Here is a 20,685-nt window from a genome sequence, read left to right on the forward strand (position 1 = left end):
GCAGACATACTGTTGTTACATGAGAAGGATAACATACAGACAGCAATGTTTAATTTTCCTCCAGAAATCAGGAAACCATATAGCCTAAAATCAAGAGATCTTTTCCCCTACCTTAATTCCCTCCATCCCTACACAAGAACACACAGACTTTGACCAGATTGTTTCAATTTTCACTCAACTTATTTTTTTTTTAACTGTAGGACAGCCAACTCTTTAGGAAAAAATGCAGTGAAAACTGTGTGGGATTGGAATTGAAAAGACTCCTACTCATATTCTACATATTTTGCTGCATGCCTTTTATTTAGAGGTAAGTATAATAAAAATAGGAGAACAAAGGCATGAATTCAACCTTTCAGATATCTACAGTGTGTGTGTTATTATTATTCTGGTATGCCATTTTCACATTTACCTGTATGTAGATGACTTTGGGTGGCAACATGTAATCCTCAGAGAGGTAAGAGCAGCACTTACAACATTAGGCAGCATGGTCAACACATCTGGAGTCCTGTCACATAAACAGACAGCAAACCTGTAACCCAGCCCTTAAAAGCTGATACAGAAGGGGGCTGAACTCCAGAGCAAAACAGGAAAATTACTACAGCTCAACTGAAAACATCAACTCTTACTGCCATCTCCTTCTCTGAGGTTTACTTCATGGCACAGACCCTCACACCACGGATCAATAACACAATTTAAGAAGTTTAACCCTTTGTGGCTCAAGCTTCTATGGCGCTTACAGAAAAGTTTCAGTCTGAATACAATCCCTAGCCTAGCACCCATAAATTACATAACAACCTACAGTGCTGCCAAGAGGGAGAGCAGGATACGCTTGACCACTATGGCCCATATATATTAGTAATTTCTATTTTTATGTAAAGGGATTTCTCAGGAAGAAAGATCAGGCAATAGGTAAAGTTGGCACTTTTAAGGACAAGCATCTTTCAGGCAAATTACCTCATAGCCAGAATGTGTCTCTCAGACCCAGCTGTGTCTTGCCTGTGCTTTTCATCTGACAAGCTGTTGACAAAAACTATTTCTAACACTTGGGAAAAAATTATTTCTCAAGGTTGACTTTTTAAAAAATAATTTGAAGAAAGAAGAAATAGAACATGCTTTCAGACTACACAGGACATATGCATTTTAAAAGATCTGCATCTGAACAAGAGCTGGCAACTGTGGTCATGGCTTGCAACTTCTCTTAGTAGATCTTAGTACACACCTTGTGCCTAAAGGTGTATACACCTTGCCCTGCACATTGGGAGGACCATTTTATGGCCACCAGTAATAAAAGTCTCTAAACATCTCTTTTCTTCTCTTAGGAAACAGCCAAGAACCAGATTAGATTATGTACATTGATGTTTCTAAATTAAAAAAAAATAAAAAGATTATTTTTATTGAAATAATTACCTACGCTTTATCTTCAACATCATAACACTGATGTGGTTCTCACTGCAGAAGGGACACACACAATACTGATACAATCACAACAGGAATATATACACTGTATAGCTGGAGAAGTGAAAGCTTATTTCTGAGCCTTCCTCAGCTGAAGATGAAAACACATAAAAGGAACAAGAAAAAGGAAGCCACAAATAGGTGGAGGAAGAGAAAGTAGACAAGAGAGATATACACTGGAATTTATGCCTAACTTTATGTCTATGTATAAATCACTGTAGTATATCCACAGTACTATCTCAACATAGCATGATACACTACACTTCCAACATTACAGGTCTTTCAGCAGATAAAAATAGAAGAGTATTTAGAAAGCAAAAATTTGCTTCATTAAGTAGTTGACTTGAATTGCATATGTCAATATTTTATACTTTAGAAGATCAAAAGCTGATATGCACAATTTGTTTTAATCATAAACATGGTTTTTGAGTGAAAACAAGTCTGCCATCATTTTAGACTATTTCCTGGATAGAAATATTTAGAAAGAAAGAAGTGTCTCAAAAAAGCAAGAGCTCATTTAGCAGTACTAAAAGTGTATGAAGAAGAAAAATGTTGAAATCTGTTTTAGTCTGCAAAATTCTGGACGTTCATACCAAAACCACAAGCCAGGAAAATGTAAACAAACAAAGAGGATGTCAGAGCTAAGCAGGATCTTGTGTAGCAAGTGAGACACCATAACAAAATTTAGGTAGCCTTTTTAGCAGAACCTCTACAGTCGATCTTGCAAAAGTTGAGTCTGATATAGCAAAATGAAACAACCTCACCTCAGTGCCTGGCAAAATCATGGAGCAGTTCCTCTTGGACACTATGCTAAGGCACATGGAAAATAATTGGTGACACTAAAGGCAAATCATACCTGAGAAATCTGGTGACCTTCTACAATGGGGTTACAGCAGCAGTGGATGGGGAGAGCAGGGGACATTATAACCATGGACTTGTGCAAAGTAGTTGACACTGTCCTGCATTACATTCCCTTCTGCAAGGTGGAGAGATGTGGATTTAATGGACAGACCTCTCAGTAGACAAAATTTGGCAGGATGGAGAGTTGCAGTGACCAGCGCAGTATCCAACAGAAAGCAGTGAGGAGTGGATGTTCCTTAGAGGGTGGTACTGAGATGAGCATTTTCAGCATCTTTGTTGGCGACATGGACAGTGGGACTGAGAGCACCCTCAGCAAGCTGCTGCTGACACTAAGCTGTGTGGTGCAGTTGACAAGCTGGAGGGAAGGGATGCCATCCAGAGAGTCCCTGACAGCCTTTAGATGGGGGCTTGTGCAAACCTCAGGAAGGTCAACGAGGCCAAGGGCAAGATCCTGCACCTGTCCCAGCACAAATACAGCCTGAGAGGAGAAGGGATCAAGACCAGCCCTGGAGAGAAAGGCTTCAGGATATTTGTGGACCAAAAAGCTCAACATGAGCTGCCAATGTACACCTGCAGCCCAGAAGCCAACTCTGAGCACCCTTACCCATTCTGTGATTCTGTGATCATTAAGGTGCCTTCCAACCATTAATCATTTTACCAGAATGCACTTTACTGGAAGACTTTACAAATGACAAATTGACAGTATGCAAAAGGCATTTAGTAGCTCCAGAAGAAAGGGAAGTCCTCCTCCAAGCAGCAAGAGACATTTTCAAGTCAACTGCTAGCACTGACTAAAGATATACTTAAAGATGTACTGTATAAACAGCCACACTGTTCTACAGGGAAGATTAATCAAGTATTTTAGAGGGCAGTTCACCTACACATTGGATAAACACTTGAAAGAGACATTTTAATTATATACTTGATTGCAACTATGTAACTGCAACCATATTACATAACATCAACATAAACAGGTATGATGTCAAGAAGCCAGACATGACCTAAACAACTGTAATTTTAAAAAAATTACAAACAATGCATACAATACATACATATACAACCAATACAACCTGTGCTTATCACAGGTTGCTTGAGATATTCACTGAGTACACTAAAACCAAGAGCTGTCCCTATAATAATTTTTAATTCTACATTTTTTATCTTAAAAATTCCATAGATGTCCTTAAATTAATTGCTAGCATAATCACTAAAAAAATAGCAAACACACATTTGGCAGAAGTTTTTAACTGAAATAGTTTCATATACAAAATACAGTAAAAATAAGAAACCAAAAATAACAACATGCAGACTTCCCTAAACATGTTTGTTTACTTGCAATTAACCACAGTATAACCATATGGTAACCATACCAGCAGATTTCTCCCAACACAGAGGAGGCAAAAGGAAACCTAGGTAAGAAGAACAAGTTAGTTTCAGATGTTTGTGAGAGATTTCCAGAAATCACAGAGATTTGGCACATGCCAGGCTGTTTCACACAACCCACAGCAGAGATCTCATAAACCCAGCACACTTCCAGGACACACTGGGCTTGCTGTGCATTCTCAGGTCATCATGTGGTTTACACTCAGTAAGTCTTCTACGGGACAGTCAGACCTTGGGTATTTCAAATTCACTGAGCACATGCCATACTATTTCCACATGGCACCTCTGTCTGAGAAGTGTTGCAACTTCATTCAATAAATTCCATCCTTTCTCTGGCAACAGAGCTGAATCTCATCAGCACTGAGAGAAGCATTTCATATGCCTATTCATCTTCTACTTTCTTTAAATCATTATGGAAATTACATATTTCCTGGGGAAAGCATTAGTGGAAATAACACAAGAACAACACATTCCTTCGGTAATTCCTTTAAAAATTAAGATGGGAATTGCTTTGGTTACAAGTCTGTCCTCTATCTAGAGCTCCATCTTCTTTTTTATTCTATGACAATGCATTCAATAGTCTTTAATCATTAGCTAGAAAATTCTCAAATGCTCTACACAGGTTTGTGGTATCAGACTTATTTTCCTTATCTGGATGCATAGAGTTAACATTTCTTAAAAACCCCAGTTTCTTTAAACTAATTCAGACTGACTCCCTTTCACTGAAGTTCGAGTGTCTTCCCAGATATGGTCCAAAAGTAACTAAGCTACAAACTAATGTTACATACAGCGACTTACAGTTTCCAGAGTGGGGAACAATAAATGCAAAGTCAATAAAAGATTAAACTGTATACATCAGAAGTCTCCTGAATTTAGAAAATGTTTATGCACATAATAACAAGGCATCTTGCATTTCTCAAATTCAATTTAACAACTTGGTACTTCCACAACACAGGCAGAGGAAAGCATTCCAGTGCTAAGAAAAACTCACTTCATGGAAAAAAAAAAAAATAACTCTTTGTTACCAATGTACCCCAGTAAACGACACCATGAGAACTCAACTACCAGAAACAAACACCACATCTGTAATAATTTCCCAGAACATATGAAGACTGTGGCTACAGACAACAGTGTTGTGAATACATGAAATAGTTGCGTTTTTATGTTTGAAGATATATGACTCTGGGTCAGCATGCTAAAAACCTGTCAGTTTCTCTGTTTATCCTGAAGCTAAAAATCTCTATAGTACCTCATGTACACTGAGTCCCTATCCAACTCTAAAGGCATTGAATTCATTACCATCAGGCTCTTGTTTATTTTAGAAGAATGTGTAGATTTGGAGGGGAAAAACAAACAAAAAACCCACCCAAACAAAAAAAACCACCCACTAACAAACAAACCCCACGTTTTCCATGACTGTTTAATAGAATTACAGAAGAACATTAGTTTTTTCAAAGGTTGATGTGAAAATGTATTTTACTCCTTTCTTTGCTCATACCACAAGATTCCAGCCTGAGAAAACAAAACTGAATCCTTTTTTTATTTATTTAAGTTAGATTTTTCCTTATAATGACAACTAGAAGAAAAAGTGGATGCATACCTGTTCCTGAATGTGCTTGGTTCAATTCTCAGGAATACTCTTAAAACATCTCTTGATTTGATTTGTAGCAATTTTCCTAATATAACACCAGATAACCTTACATCAAGATGAATCTGGGCACAGTATTCCAGTTGCAGTATGCTACTTGAACCAAGAACTTTTCTTATTGTCCTTTCCCTTTCCCAAAATGGCCTCTCCCTTTATTACTATTTTTTCCTACTGTAAAATTTCACAATTATTCAAACCACTGAATCATCTACAACACTACTTTTATAAATCAGTCTGAACTACACAGCCTATACAGCTCAAATCTTATTTCCTCGGTTTCTGATCAAATTTTTCCCTCGTATTTGTGATTTTTGTATTCCTCACAACTTCTAAGTCTTTAAGTGCTGAAGGCCTAGACAGCATATGATCTTAATTGCTGACCTCAGAGCAATTTTATAAAACATTTATAAAATTCTCAAGTCAAACAACACTGCCTTATGTATTTACTTGAGAACTCAAAGTTTCCAAAACTTGGCCATGCCACTACAGTACCCCAATTCATCATAGGTGAGCTATAACAATGACAAGGAATTTCAATAAACACAAAATACAAATAATAATATCCCCTTTAAGTTAAACTTGCATGAAATTGCATTAAAAAGTTTTATAAAGATTATTTTGTCTTTTTAATATAAAAAGTCTTTGGCAACATGGAAATTCCATATAATTAAAGTGCACTTTGGATTACACTTTTGTCTTGGAGAAGTGGTTTTATCACATAGAGCTAACTCAAAAAGGACAATAATTCACACTATTTGTCTCCAGAAAACAAAAATCATATTTTACAATATTTTCACACTGTTCTTATGGGGGAGTCAGCCTAGAAGTCAAACACTGGCACATATTTTGAAGTTGATCCTGATTTCCTGTCAACTATATCACAATTTAAATGCTAAAGATCCGTTTTATCTGAAGAAAAAATAACCCCACATTGATTCAAGTCTCAAGGTTTTCATGTCACTGGTTCTAAGCAAGACAAACTAAACACACAAACTCGAATCAAGTTTTGTTGTTGTCAGAACAGTTCATAACAGATTTAAATGTGTTTGCATTTATGCTAGAAAATTGTCTGCACCATTTCGTCTTCAGAGTCATAAAGGAAGCGTCTTTACAGTTATCCCAGGATCAAATTTCTGAAAGAATGCCTCTCGTGGAAAATCGAGAAAAAAACACACACTTTGCTCATCATTCACATTATTTACCTTAGATCATCAATATAATTATACTCTCCACCAAAATTAAAAACCTAAACAGCACCTGAAGTGCAAAAGTTAAAGTACTCTAATGTAAGCAAATGCAAATACATGTATATAAGGAAATATAAACTTCTAAATCATACATAGTATTACATTTTATATACGTGAACCCACATGTATATTATCTATATGCAAAACCACCATATAAAGATATAGAAATAGGGAATGTATACAAATATGCACACATATATATCTATAGATAGATAGATAGATAGAGACACTGCATTAGTATCCTAATACAGGCCTACATATGCTCCACTCCACACACTTTGAGAAGTTTATTTCAACTTAACATAAATTTTGAGCAGGAGCAAATTAAGTGGGTGTATAAATCTGTGCAGAGTAAGGGTCATAATCATCTCAAATCAGGTATGCCCACATTACCACTGAACAGGCTCCCTATAAACAGATCATCTGCCTCTGATACTGAAGAAAAGTCAGCACAATCCTAAAAATAAAGCTGTGTGCAAGAGGACTGCTTAAATATTTAACAGCACACCACAGACATAGTGTTGATTTTAGCAGTCTAAGATGACAACCACTAAGATGACAAACCACAATTTCTCATCCTTATATACTGCTTCAACAGTCCAGGGCAAATAGGAAGTTTGGAAGGAAACTGTTACCTGGTTGACCACTGATCTACACACCCAGAGAAGCTTCAAAAATAGCATGAAATCTTAATATAAAATCCTTCACAGTGTAGCCTCCTGCTTGACTGTGATAAGCAAATACGTCTTTGTAATAAAATCAAGAGTAGACACCATTGCAAATCATTTCAGGAAAAGATAAAATCACGAACATACAACACACAAATAGTTACCTTGTAACAGTTTGAGATATCGCTTTTTTTTTTTTTTTTTTTTTTAAGTCTCTGCCAGTAAGCCAAGTACCTTTGAATATGCAAACAATCCCATCAGGTTTAGTGAAACAATGCATGCTAGTAAAATCATGTATATAGACACAGTTGCAGCCTTAAGCTGAAAATGGAGACTCTAAGGACTAAATAATATACAAACTGCTCTGCAGGGTGGAGGTGATAGAGGCCACCATTCAACAAGAAAAAGAAAAGAAAAACAAACAAAACAAAGCCTATCTTTCTTCCAGTTTTCCCTTTCTTTAAGCCACTTCCCTCTGGACAGCCTTAGGAAAGCAGATATTTCAACTCTGAGAAACTGACTAGAAGAAAGTTCCTCATTCAAGTGTGCCCTGCAGAGAATCAGCTACATGATGCTTTCTTCTATGCAATTAAGAAACTGCAACAAACTAGTGTTCAAGATTTTTATGTCAGTACTCACTCAAATTTGACTGTTTGAGCACAGGCCAACACACTTATTTTCTTTACACAATGGTACATTGTTAGGAAATGAGGTTTAAAATCAAGCTTACGGTAAGCCCATTAATTAATAAACTACTCAAGAAGAGTAAATAGAAACAACAAATACAGCAATCTTAGCTTTTCCATTACTGCTAGCACAATAACTTCTGAATGGTGAAACACAGAAAGCATTTAAGCTGTTTCAGACATATATGTGACCAAGTGACAAGTGTTGGCCTAGCTTTAAAACCAAGTACAGTAATGTGAAAGGGTACATCTTTCTCCAAAATTTAATTTTAAAAAGCAGATAGCCATTTCTTAAACTACAAAGAATGCAACATTTTGAAATAAGGATGCATATTTTACACTTTTTTGAAAACACTTCAACAATTAGTTCATCTTCAATTAGTTGCCCTTCAACAAAAAATAAGTTCCACTACTCAGTGAAGTTCAGGTTGATGTAAGGGAAAGCTATCAACTCAAAAACAACAATAACAAAAAAAAAAACCCAACCAAACAAAAATCCCTGCCTGAAATTACTTTACATCACTAAAAACAAGGGAAAGAGGAAGACAATGTTTTTCCCATTATAATTATCCTAAATATTCAGGATGGCTTTTTTCTCCTTCGCAAACACTATGATGTTTCCCCGGGCCTTTCACACAAGGAATATGGATAAAGCAAAACTTTATTATACAGCACGGCTGTTGGAACAGAGCGATCAGGAAAGGCAAAGGCAGCGGCGGCGGAGGCAGAGCCGGGTGGATTTCCGCGTAGGGCGCGGGTTCCAGCGCAGGTGGCCCGTCCCTGGCGCCGGTGCCGCCGCGGAGCGGCCGCGGTGAGCGCCGCCCCCGCGGGCAGCGGGGCTCCCCCTCCGCCCGGGGACCCCCGCCCGGGCCGGCTCAGCTCCCCCGAGCCGCGGCCACTGCCAGCTCTCGGGGCTGGCCCCAGCGCCTCCCCCGCGCCCGGCGCGGCTCCCGTCCCACGGCGGCTCCGGCCGGCACCGCGGGGCCCCAGCCCGGCCGGCGGCTCTGCCGGCACAAGGAAAGGCGTGCGAAGCGCAGCGCGCCGCTTTGAATCCTGGGCTGTCGGGGCTGGCTTTTCCTTGTTACTGTTTGCCTTTTTTTTTTTTTTTTTTTTAGTGGAAACTTTCCTTTCCCAGCAGAGGCCGGGACAGCGCGAACTGCCCCGGGGCGCCGCGCTGCCATCACAGCTGACAGCTTTCTGCCCCCCGCGCCCCCCCTTCCGCAGCATTAAAAAGCAGCGGATAGATCCGGCCGGAGTTTGTTTTTAATAACGGCTCTTAGTACGCACGGCCACTTACATCCCCTGCCAGCAAAATAAAAGTCAAGCTCCCAGGCGAGCATCCCGCACAGAACCTCCTCCGCAGCGGGGTCGTGGGGGGGCACGGCAGAGAGACAAGCGGGGCGCCGGGGGGAAGGAAGGAAGCAGGGCCGGCGGCAGGGAAGTTGGGATCGTTTATCCCTGGAGAAGAGCCGTCGGGAAAGGAAAGTTCACAGCCAACAACAGCGCCCGGGGGCAGCGGGTCCGGGGTGGCGGGAGGGGGCTCGCTTCGGGGCCTTATTACCTTCTGGTCCACGATGGAGCAAGCCATTTCCCGGACGTGGGCGAGGCTGAAGTCCCCCGAGGAGTCCTGCAGCAGCAGCACCGGCTCCCGGCTCAGCCCGATCTGGAGGTGGAAGGCGACGCCGCCGCCGGCAGCAGCCCCCGGCGGCGGCAGCGGGCTGGGCGGCCGGATCAGCGGAGGGGCGCTCATCGGAAACTTCGCGCCGGAGCCGAGGAGTCAGGGACGGAGAGGCAGAGTCGGGCGCCGCCGCGAAAAGTTTGCGGCAGCCCCGGAGGCGCCGGGAGAGTTTCCCCGCGAAGTTTCAGGAAAGTCCCGCCGAGCTCCTCCCGGGTGAAAATGGCGAGGGGGATGGGGGGGAGGACCGGGGAGGATGCAGACAGGAAAAGGCGGCGAGAAAGACGCGCGGGGGGAGCCCAGCCCAGCGCCGCCGAGGTGGTGCCGCCGCTCGGGCTGTTGGCGCCGTGCGCGGCGCGGGGGCGGGACGGGCCGCGCCCTCGGCCGGGACGGGCCCGCTCCCCGCTGGGCCGGGCCGGGCCGAGCCGCGCCGCTCCGCCGCCACACGGCGGCCGCGTCCTGGGGCAGCCCGGGCCGGAGCGGGCGCAGCGGCGTCGGCTGGTTCCTGCGGCGGAGCTTGGCTAAGCCGGCGCTGGTCTCCCCACCTGGCCCAGCCGGTGGGCTGCGGTGCCAGTGGGGCTGAGAGCCTCCTTTCCCCCTGTGGTCCCCGCTGGAGGCAGGTGGAGAGCCCAGGACAGTGGGCGGTTTCCCTCGCTGCAGGTAGCGCGGTGGCCTCTCCCGGCAGGGCGGCAGCTGCCCCCGAGGACGGGAAGCAGTGCCAGGAAAGCGGGAGCTGCCCTCTGACTCCGGCTCTCCTGCCTGGCCTCTCCGGCTCTCTCAGCATCGTGCCGCCGCTTCCAGCAGTCCTCGCTGGTTTTGGGAAGAAGCAAGGGACAGGTTGCACCTACCTCTTCTCTAAACCAGCTTCCAGTTTCAGGTGCAGTAGTCTGTGTTAAGTAGGAGCACCCTGCCACTCAAAACCAGGATGAGTTAGTCTTCCCAGCTCTTGGGATCGGTGCGAGCCCCACCCGTTTGCACAAGCAGTATCCATGCAGGGCAACATTTAGTGTAAAAAAACTCCTCTTGAAGATGTGCAAAGACAGTGGAAATGTGAGCTGTAAATGTTTTAAATACCAACGGAAAGACTCTTAAACTAGATATATGTGGTGCCTATAGGTTTGTTTGAGCTGCTGTAGGTACTGTGCTCGAAAATACTACATGTATGTTCAAAAATTCCATTGTTAATCTGACTTACAACTTTATTTTTTTTTTTTTTTCAAATTGCTTTTTTTGACCAAAATTTGCATCTACAGCAAAAAATTGTTTTATTTTGATCCTGTCTTTGCAGGACTCATTTTACTGTTGTACGCTTGTTTCCAGCCTGGGAAGTACTGCAAGCTTCCCATGACCCCATGGCCTAGCCAGCTTTTCTATACAGGAGTCAACGTGGGAGATACACACTAGAAGATCCTGCAGCCCTGCTTCATTGTTGAATCTGAGGTTCAGAGTGGGCCCCCCCACTTCCTAAACTCCCAATGAGAGCTTAGGTATGGCTGGTTAGAATTTTCAATTCAGACAGTCAACAGCTCTTAAAGGATAGGAAAGAATACCCAAAGCAATCCCTTACACTTTTGTTTCTTCTGCATAAGCTCAATTCTAAATCAATTTCCTTTTGTACATTTCATCCCTACAGTAAGTAATATAGCAAACCTTGCCATCAGACTTAAAGTAGTGCTTTTATAAATTCATATCAAACCTACTTTTGCTGATGTGTTTGGTGGTGATTCTTTGAACAACCCAAACCACTCATCCGTGACACAGCTCTTTTGCAATTCCTCAGATAACCAGAGCAGAGGTAGCAGTAACAATATTGAGAACTACCTGCCCTTGGTTTTCTCATCTGTGTGAAATTAGGTGATAGAGCTCATGTCACGACTTACCTGTAGCTCCACATCCTCTGTACAGATACAACTTTTTTTTTTCCAGAAAGAAACATTACAGTATTTTTTAAAAGTTGCAGGTTACTGAGTTGTTTCATGGGTCAGCTGTGTTGAATTCACCTTTGTAATCAAAATAGATGAGGGCAGGACTTCTTTGGTGCTGTGTCAGCCAGTCATACAAATGCCATTTATAAAAGGATTCCGTGGAACCACATGATATGATCCTGGGTACAGCCTGGCCTGTTGTACTTACTGAAATGTCATGTATTTCATGATTCTTCCAGATCAGGGAATTGTTGTACTGATGCCAGGAAAGGGAAAAAATCACTCACAGCAGTATCTGACCTCATAGAGAGTGCATGCCTGGTTGCTAATCTGTACATGCACGGGTGGAAAAATCTCTGGAAGGTTAGATTTTACTGCACCTGTACAGATCAATTTAGCAGTACATGAGCTGCCACCTCGAGTTTGCAGGAGAAAAATGAATTTGCCACAAATGGCTTTATGTATCTGGCTATGTACAGGAGCAGGGCAGTCAGCAGAGGATGGTACTATAACATCACATTATGAAAGCATTTCCAGGCTGCCCTGAAGGTACATTTACTGTAATGTTACTTCTAATTGCTCTACATTGCCAGACTATGAAGGGTGAATAGTGATCTTTGTATTTTCTCATGCACTATATAGGTGACCCTCCAATGTGTTTCTGAACCTGTGATCTTCTCTTTTTCAACTTTCTGCATTGCATAGATGGTTTTCTGTTCTGTTCATCGGGAGTGAGTAATATCCTTTTCATAAAGTTTTTATTCTTTTCTGCTTTTCTCTATCCATGATGTAACTGGTCCTTTTTTGAAAAGTTATTTATCTTCAGTCTTTTCAATGGAGGCAATTTTATGGCACATAGGTTTTAATTAAAAAAAAAAAAAAAAAAAAGTAGAACAGCCAGCAAAGATTAATGCAAAATATGCCTAAGCAATGGAGAATATTCTGTAAGTCAGTTTGTTTGACCTACGTGGTGGTAGTTTCTAGGTTAAAGTTGTTGACCTAAAATTTAGCTCCTGTATGTTTATGAAGAAAGTAGAACACAGGTGGTTACAGTGAGATGTTTACTGCTGGTTTTGGGAGGCAGATAATGGAATATCTTATCTCATTCTGTGATCAGTATTTTGAAAAATACATTGCTTGGCAACATGTAGTATAGTGTATCTTAGCAAGGAGAAAATAATAGAAAAAAAAAAAACTAATAAAAAGAAGTAGTCACTGGAAACTGGATAGAAAGCGTAACTGAAAATAAAGTTCAAATTTTCACTGTGAAAACAAGGAGTCATTAGAGTAAATAAGCACTGAAAGTGACAAGGAAACTTTTCTGATATTTGCAAGTTTCGACTGAGTGTTTACTCACAAGCTTTTGGAGCTCAGTATATGGTAACTTCTTTGGTATCCCAAGGTCAGAGAGGAAGATATCTGCCTGTAGCTGTTTGTTATGTTCCTAATGGGATCCAGAAAAGACAGACCACATGAATTCAAGGATGTAAAGATAGTAATTTTTCTTTCTCCCTTGTATGAAATATTTTCTCAGAAGGAAAGCATCATATCTGTCTAGGAAGATAGTGATTTGACAAAAATCCTTTTGTGCCTTAGGTCACTTTCACATGTGCACTTCTGCTGGACTCCATAAGCAGTTCAACATAGAGCAGAAGCCTGTGGAAGAGTTTACTTTCCACACCTCTTCTGAAGATAACAATTTTTCATACTTGAAAATTTATCTCTTCAGCGTGCAACAAAGTGGTTTTTTGTAGGCAAAAACACTTTGTTGCTGAATCAGGCCAATACCCATTTTTGCATTCTGACCCTAAAATTTTTCAGTTTCCCACAGCTTACACATTCCCAATCTACTCATTCACCTCTGTGCTAGAGCTAAACTTCAAATTTTATGAGGTGTAGCTCTCATGTCTAGAGGTAGTTTACATATTCTTTATGTAGACTTGGATTTTAACATTGAATAAGCCAAATCTGTTGCTATTAAGTGAACATATCCTGTTTCTACAGTTGAATACAGGCTGTGTTATTTGCATTATTAGTAAGCAGCAAAATGTGCTATATTAAAAACAGGTCTGCATAAGTGTAAACATTTTTTTTTCTGCTGTTTTCAGATGCTGAAATTATGTTTAAAGTAGACTGCATGCACTTGTAATTTCTCTCCTGGAACAAAAGCAAAGCACTGAAAACTAATTAACCAAGGAAAAAAGAGAAACTAACTGGTAAACACAATGGAATAAAATTTTTGAAGCTATGTGTAGTCTGTGATGCAAAGTAAAAGGATACTAGGTTTGGAAATGCAAATGTCACTGAATCTGGGATGGTATCATGTTAGGGCTGAACTGGTAAGTAAAATGGAGTGATATCTGAAATAGTGACAGCATAGCTTCACAGATAAGCTCCTGGGTATTTATTTGGAGAGGAGAAGCAGATGTTAGCTGTACAACTGCTCAGGGATTTCCCAATAAGCTGCTTATGTCCATGAGAAAATGATAATATTTCAAGATCTAAATGGTTATTGTGAATACAGTAAGTCTCCCAAATGATTTCTTTGTTGTTTTGGTTCTGTTGGTTTTTTAAAAAAGAATGCTTCCAATTGTTGAAAATGCTTCATCATTTCTAAAAGGAAAGTAGTGTTAACTTCCATGACTTTTTCCTAGATATTGGGACATGACTTTTTCCTAGATATTGGGACAAAACATTTAAAAACACTGAGCTTAATAATTTAAAATTTGAGTTTAAAGATGTGGTGCAACTCAATGTAGTATTTTTTATAAATGGCTCACAAAACGTTCTGATTTTTTTCTCTTTTTGTGTCTTGGAAATTGAAGTTAAACTTTGCTCAGTGGCAGGCTTCCATGGTCAGCAAATGGATTTGCCAGTCTGAACCAAAGTGATCATAGACATAAAAGGTAGACAACATTAAAACCGAATCTGAAATATTGCAGGATAAAGCATTTTTATGTCAAGTATCTGCATATTCTGGTTTTTTTTGAGCAAGAAGTATGCTGCTTTGAGAGGGAAAAAGTTTCTTTGGTTTTCTTTATTCTCTGTACTCCAAACTGACCTCATGATACTTGAAAACTTCTGGCATAGGGCAGGCTCTGTTTATCCCAAAGTGTGAACTGAGGATGTTTGTTATAGCTTGATAATAGAATACTGATGCATTCAGATAAGAATGAACATCTTGGCATTGTTTGTGCATATTTGTACAAATTGTCCTCACTGGCTGTCTGGTTCTTAGGAGCACAGTATGCCTGGAACAAGATGGTCATTGCTGCTTGAAACTGCTGAGGCACCCTTCCCTTTCTGGGGACACTGAAGTGAAGTAGTCATTGTGCTTAAAGGAAGACACAGCACAAGTTAATTCACATGTTTAGTGAAATATTTTACATTTCACTAAACAGTCCTGAATTCTACCATTTTACAATTCTACAGTGACCTGAAATCTCTGGGTCCAAGAGCTATATACTTTCTAATAGTATATAATATGTATTTCCTCTTCAGAAATGGTTGCATGATTTTCACTTTTTAGCTGGGCATAATTTTCAATAAGCAGCTAGTGGGTTTGCTGCATTTTGGTAATTTTCTTGAAACTAGATTGATAATCCCATTAGTAAAATATGTATGCTATTGAAAACAATTATGCAATATTTTAGTTATTTTTTATTATTGTAGCAAATTTCTTTAAGTACTATTCTCTAATTTGTACATATAAACATAACCAATTTACAAACTTTGTTCTTTTACACATCAGGAGGGTATTAAACTGTTACTCAACACTAATATTTTTGTGGCTACTGTCCAGGTCTTCTTGTATTGACATTGAAGTTCTTCATCAGTTCAAAAGAGATCTTAATCAGGTCCTAGGAATGAAAATACTGCCACTGCAGAATCAGATATATGTGCTGAAATTGATGCATGATTTTGACCTGTAGGAATAGATGTCATCGTCATAGTTTTTCTGTGAGTGGACGCAGCCTGGAAGGAGTCTATTAACTATCCATTAACAGCTGTGTCCAAAGCTTATGGAGCCAAACTGGAGAACAAGCAGAGTGGCCAAGAGAAAGTAAAGATAGCAGTCTTTTTTGTGAGATAAGCAATGCCTGACAGCAAAGAAAGAACACAGGTTTACAAGCAGTTTTAAAATTTAGCTAGAAATTTATCTAGCTGCTAAATATATCTGATAATGATTGCTTTCTGCTCTAATACTTTAAAAGATGCTAACTGAGCTTGTCAGGTTGGGTAGTCTATGAGTAGTTTTAATGTACTTTTATTTGGTTTGATATTTTTATATTTTAATATTTATAACAGCAATGTTTTTGTCCAATATAATTTGAATAAATTAAATTGTGGTTAACCTAAATTATATAATAATTGTTGCATGAATAATAGGACCACACACAGGTCCAGGTAGAACAGGTGGGATTGTTGAGACAAAGATATAAGAGAATAGATAACTACTGCTCCTGTGTTCTCAAGTGCAAGTTTCCTCACTTCTGGTGATCTAATGAGTTGAGAGACTGTGTATAGGAACAGAGAATCAATGGATTTCTTACCTAAATTATCATTGATCTTTTAATATTTATTGATGTTGGTTGCTGCTGCTGCTCTGGCTTCACTGCATGAGACTGAAAAGCCAGAGCTAAGAATAACATTATGGGGGAACCTAGTATTTTACACCAGAGGAGAGAAGATGAAGGAATGGAATGATGCAGGGAATCACAAGGGAACTGCAGAAGAGAGGAAGGTAAAAATGGAAAGAGAGAATATTCACAGGAAAAAAAAAATTGCAAGGAGTACTGCAGTTGTACATCATAATTTCTTACTTTAAAATGTTTAGATTTAAAAATTTGACCCTAATAGTTGAGCAGACTCTGTTTTATGATGACTAAAACTATATTTTTCTTTAATTTACAGTCATTACCTTGCAGTGTTAACTTTACCTTATTGTAGCTTTTCAATTTAGGGTTCAAATTAAGAAACATTTCATTTCATTTTAATCATCAACTAATAAAAGACTTGTAAACACACTACATACTGCATAAATGCTAAAAGTTGTTCCATACAAGTCTTGTAAGTAATGAAAGTTCAGTCTTACACCAATTGCATCACATGTTTATTTAGGATAACTTCACGAAACTAAATACATGCAGAAAACAAAACCTCTGTTCTCATATCTTACTCCAACATAAAGAAAGTAACTAAACAATAAAAAGACTTAGTTGGTGAGCTTTCTCAAGTATGAAAAGGCCCTTTCATTTAAATCATAGTTTAGGCTTAATCACAGGGAGAAAAAAGTGTATTTTTTCCTTGTTATACTAGACAAATATCTCAACATGAAGCTCTACACAATACTGCAGCATTATCACCCTGGGTTAAATAAATAAGGAAATCATAAGATAGAGCAGAAAGGCATTTCAAACAGATTTCTAACTGTGTTTGATTATGCTTAAATTTAGTGGATCTTGACACGATGAAGCATGTGAAGAGAGTCTTAAAACAATGTTTTAAGTCTTAGAATAATGTTTTTTGGGGATACAAAAGAATGTAGCAATGTGAAATTAGAAGTAAAAGTAGACAAACAGAAGAATTATAAAAAAAATACATAATTTTGATCTTGATCATGGTTTATATTATCCAGAGTAAAGGATTTTTTTTGGAAAATAATATATTTTTTAAAAACTGCATGTGGAAATCAAACCTAGAAATAAGTCATATTTTTTCATTTTTCCTCATTGAGTTTCACAAAGAAAGTGGACAAATCTGTATGTGGATACCTTCCAAACATGAGTTCTGTATGTTCACCTATGCCATGTTTCTGAAATATATCACTGAAGTATGAAGTGATATTCTGAAGTATCTCACTGCTTCTGAAGCATATTTTTACAGCATCTTTGCAAAGCAGAGCAAGACTATTATTTCCATATTGGGTGCTATGGAACAAGGCATATTTTTAATTTGTGATACTTTGTGAAAACAAAGGTATGCACTCTTGATTAAGACATAGTATACATGTAAGAGCTGTACTTTTGCAGTTAGCCAGCTACAGAGATGCAAACTAATTTATTTAAAGTTGAATCTCATACCAGTTCTCTGAGCTTTACAGCTGATAAAATTTCTCATAAATTTTGGACCCCATTGTTCTGTAATAGAGCAGGGAATTGAATTTAGGTATGACCAGCATCAAATTAACTCAATAACCACTTGCCCCCCTCTACCTGCCTCCTGCCTAGAAAGAAAGATGTTCTCCTCTGAGGAGGAGACTGTGCATGCACGTGTGTATGTTTGGGCAAAACTTCAGCTGCTGCATTTTATTCAGCCTTGAGTGCACAGCACTGAAGACAGCTCTTTATAAATGTCTGCATATATGTGTTACAAGTTGGTGTTTTACAAGAAATCTGATTTAAGGAATTTGATGCAATAATAGTTTTAGATGATTCTGTGTCTTCCTTCTTCAAGAATCTGAGATGTGAGTCCTCACAGATGTAGCAAAGATCAGGCATTTGTCTAAAGCTTGGTTCATCAGGATTCTAGGTGGTCCTGTTTGGCTGGTCCATATTAATTGCAGCAATGACATTTGGGGTCAGGGGATCATGAAACAGCTGGTCTCTATTACTTTGACTTAATCTCAGGTGATATGGGTAGGAAATAGTTAATTATATTTTTTCAGTGACTCACATCTTTAATATAAGGGTAATTGATCTTTGTGCACTGTAGACCCTTGCAGCTGTTTTTCATCTCTGTATTCACCACAACACTTAAATACATTCATTTATGTTTCATAAATTATGTGAATCCTCAACCAGCAACATGGTATCTCAAAGTAAGCAAATATAAAGCATACAGGTACCAAGCTGTCCTGGAAATTCTAGGGACCTTGAAGGAAAAAGAGAGAAGCAAATTATCAGAAAAAAAAATTTCCTGATTTCAATCAACCCAAATCCCCCCTCCTCATGGGTTTCAATTAAAGTTTAGAATACATTACCTTTTTAGGCATTTTGCAATAGGCAACCCATGCAAACCAGGAACTGAAAATATCAGCTATTAATAAGAAGATTTGAAGTACATTTAGTATATAGCACCTCGTTAAATTGAGTCAGTAGTTGGTCGATTACAGAGGTACTTTCCAATGAAAAATTATCTGTTTTTCCAAAAGCCAAAATAATTCAGTGTGGAATGCCATATATTATATTCATTACAAATATTTATGTTAATTCAAGAGGATATGAAAAGTGTGGGGAAGCTGGGTTGAACGTTATGTTTTTCACAGCACCTGTCACTTAACTGCATTGTAGCCAGCAGCATATCCTTACAGCATTGATCTAATAAAATTCATTGCCTCTGCAAAGGGACTCAATGCCAATGGCTGTGAGAACCTCAATTTTATACTTCCTGAGTCTGGCATATTTAAATTTTCATCTATAACACTAGATTAAATTAAATCTTTATGTTGAATATATGGTAAGAAACTGGATTAAGCTCTGAATTCTCTAGTTAACACTCACAAAGTGCTTCTTGTAATAATATCACTTGGATTATTTATTCTGTATACTGTTCATGAAGATAGATGTTCAACATTTCCGCCAGAACTCTTCGTCAAAAGTTTATTCTGCCTGGGATAAAGTTCAGCTGTTGTCACAGAAGTGTTTCATTGTAAAGGTCTGAGAACACTTCCCTTATTCCTTTCAGGGATACAATAATAAATGTTTGGAGGGATAGGAATCACGTGATGTTCATGAACATTATCCAACAGATTGTTATTTGCAGAAGAGAGACAGGGTTTTATTACCATTTTGAAAATGTAGTTTCAAAGTTTTAGCTGGATCTGTAGAATTATATTTTCTTTTTAAGTCTCACTAAATTGAGAGCTCTACATAAATATTAGACAGGCATTTCAAAAGTATTTCTTAAATTTATTTTAAACTTTAAATAATTTTTCATTGATATGCATATTTATTCTATTCTTTTTTCCACAGAACTACGTATTTTTAATGACAAAAATATTCACAGACAATCAATAATCTTCAACAATCACAGTCATGTGAACGAAATAAAACTTCAGTTTGGGTTTATCTTGGGTATCACACTTAAGCAAGAATAGATAGCAAATTTTAATGTCTGTTCATGATAAACAGATGTTTAAAAAGTAGTTTGAAAAAAGCCATTAGGTGCTCTTGGCTAAAGAATAGATTGGACTTTCTGTGGTCTGCTTAAAGATATTTCCACAGACAAAATCTGCAGAGGAAAAAAAGTAATTTCATACTTCTTTGAGATCTTGTAAATATTCTGCACTTGAAAACTCTAGGTTTTATACCAACATGATACTTCTCATATGAGATTCTGGTGTTCATGTACATTGTACAATTTTGATACTAAAGACTTCAAAAGTTTTAAGCATTATTTCTGGATGCAGTTAACCTTTCTAATTCAAATATAAATATTGCAAAGAACAGCCTACTCAGGGTAGCATTTGTCTGGCAGTTTGTTCTATAAATTCAGCACTTTACTTGCAGTGAATTAAACTGCAGAGATACACAATAAAATTAAAAACCACCATATTTCCTGATCAAAGGTTAGTACTTGTGTTTCTTTGCATCAGAAATCTCCATAATACTGGTATTGTTCTGCCTTGAGGGAAATGGTGGTTAGAAATAAGAAATTATAATGAAGGCATATCAATCATCTGTTTGGCAATGCTCACTCATATTCTTACATGCAGTTCTTAACTAAAAGAGTAGAGATATATTTGATTTTTCTTGTCTACCCCCTGACCAAAAGAGAAGATACAAATTGTGATCTGCACCAGGTCTGAAGCATAATTAAAAAACCAGCATTGAAACGTGTGAGCTGAAAAATCATTGTAATAGAAATATTCAACTGTCACATTCCATCTGTGACACTTGAGACTCTATAACAGACATAGGAAAATTTGTTAGCATGGCTCACAGCAAGAATTGCCTTAATGTAATGGCAGCTGGATATAGTTATCCTGGAAAATTTGAAAATTCAATTAGTTACAGTGAGGTGAAGACAAAATTAATAGGTTAGTTTATGTGCAAAACCTGCAGATTCCAGGTTTATGTCAGAGTACTATGACCTACAGACAATTACCTGCTCTTCAATATAAGAAGAGAAATAGT

General features: G+C 38.8%; 1 protein-coding gene and 1 long non-coding RNA gene across 3 annotated transcripts in view; one reads left to right on the forward strand and one right to left on the reverse strand.

The window, feature by feature from the left end:
- Positions 1-9,972, reverse strand: part of PRKD1 (protein kinase D1) — a 114,361-nt gene extending 104,389 nt beyond the window's left edge. Inside the window, exon 1 of one of the 2 annotated variants that reach the window (XM_079308691.1) lies at positions 9,510-9,972. In XM_079308691.1, the coding sequence (XP_079164817.1) occupies positions 9,510-9,698 (189 nt within the window). In that variant the 5' untranslated portion in view covers positions 9,699-9,972. The remainder of the gene's footprint in view (positions 1-9,509) is intronic. The other variant, XM_079308690.1, reaches the window with a different exon arrangement.
- A 1,251-nt stretch (positions 9,973-11,223) lies between these two features.
- On the forward strand, positions 11,224-15,908 carry LOC306803348. The gene is made up of 2 exons (XR_013774607.1): positions 11,224-13,764; positions 14,787-15,908. It is a non-coding gene; the product is annotated as an uncharacterized lncRNA (long non-coding RNA).
- Positions 15,909-20,685: the final 4,777 nt, after the last annotated feature.

The sequence above is a fragment of the Erithacus rubecula genome, assembly GCF_903797595.1.
Source record: "Erithacus rubecula genome assembly, chromosome: 6".
Taxonomy (NCBI): Eukaryota; Metazoa; Chordata; class Aves; order Passeriformes; family Muscicapidae; genus Erithacus; species Erithacus rubecula.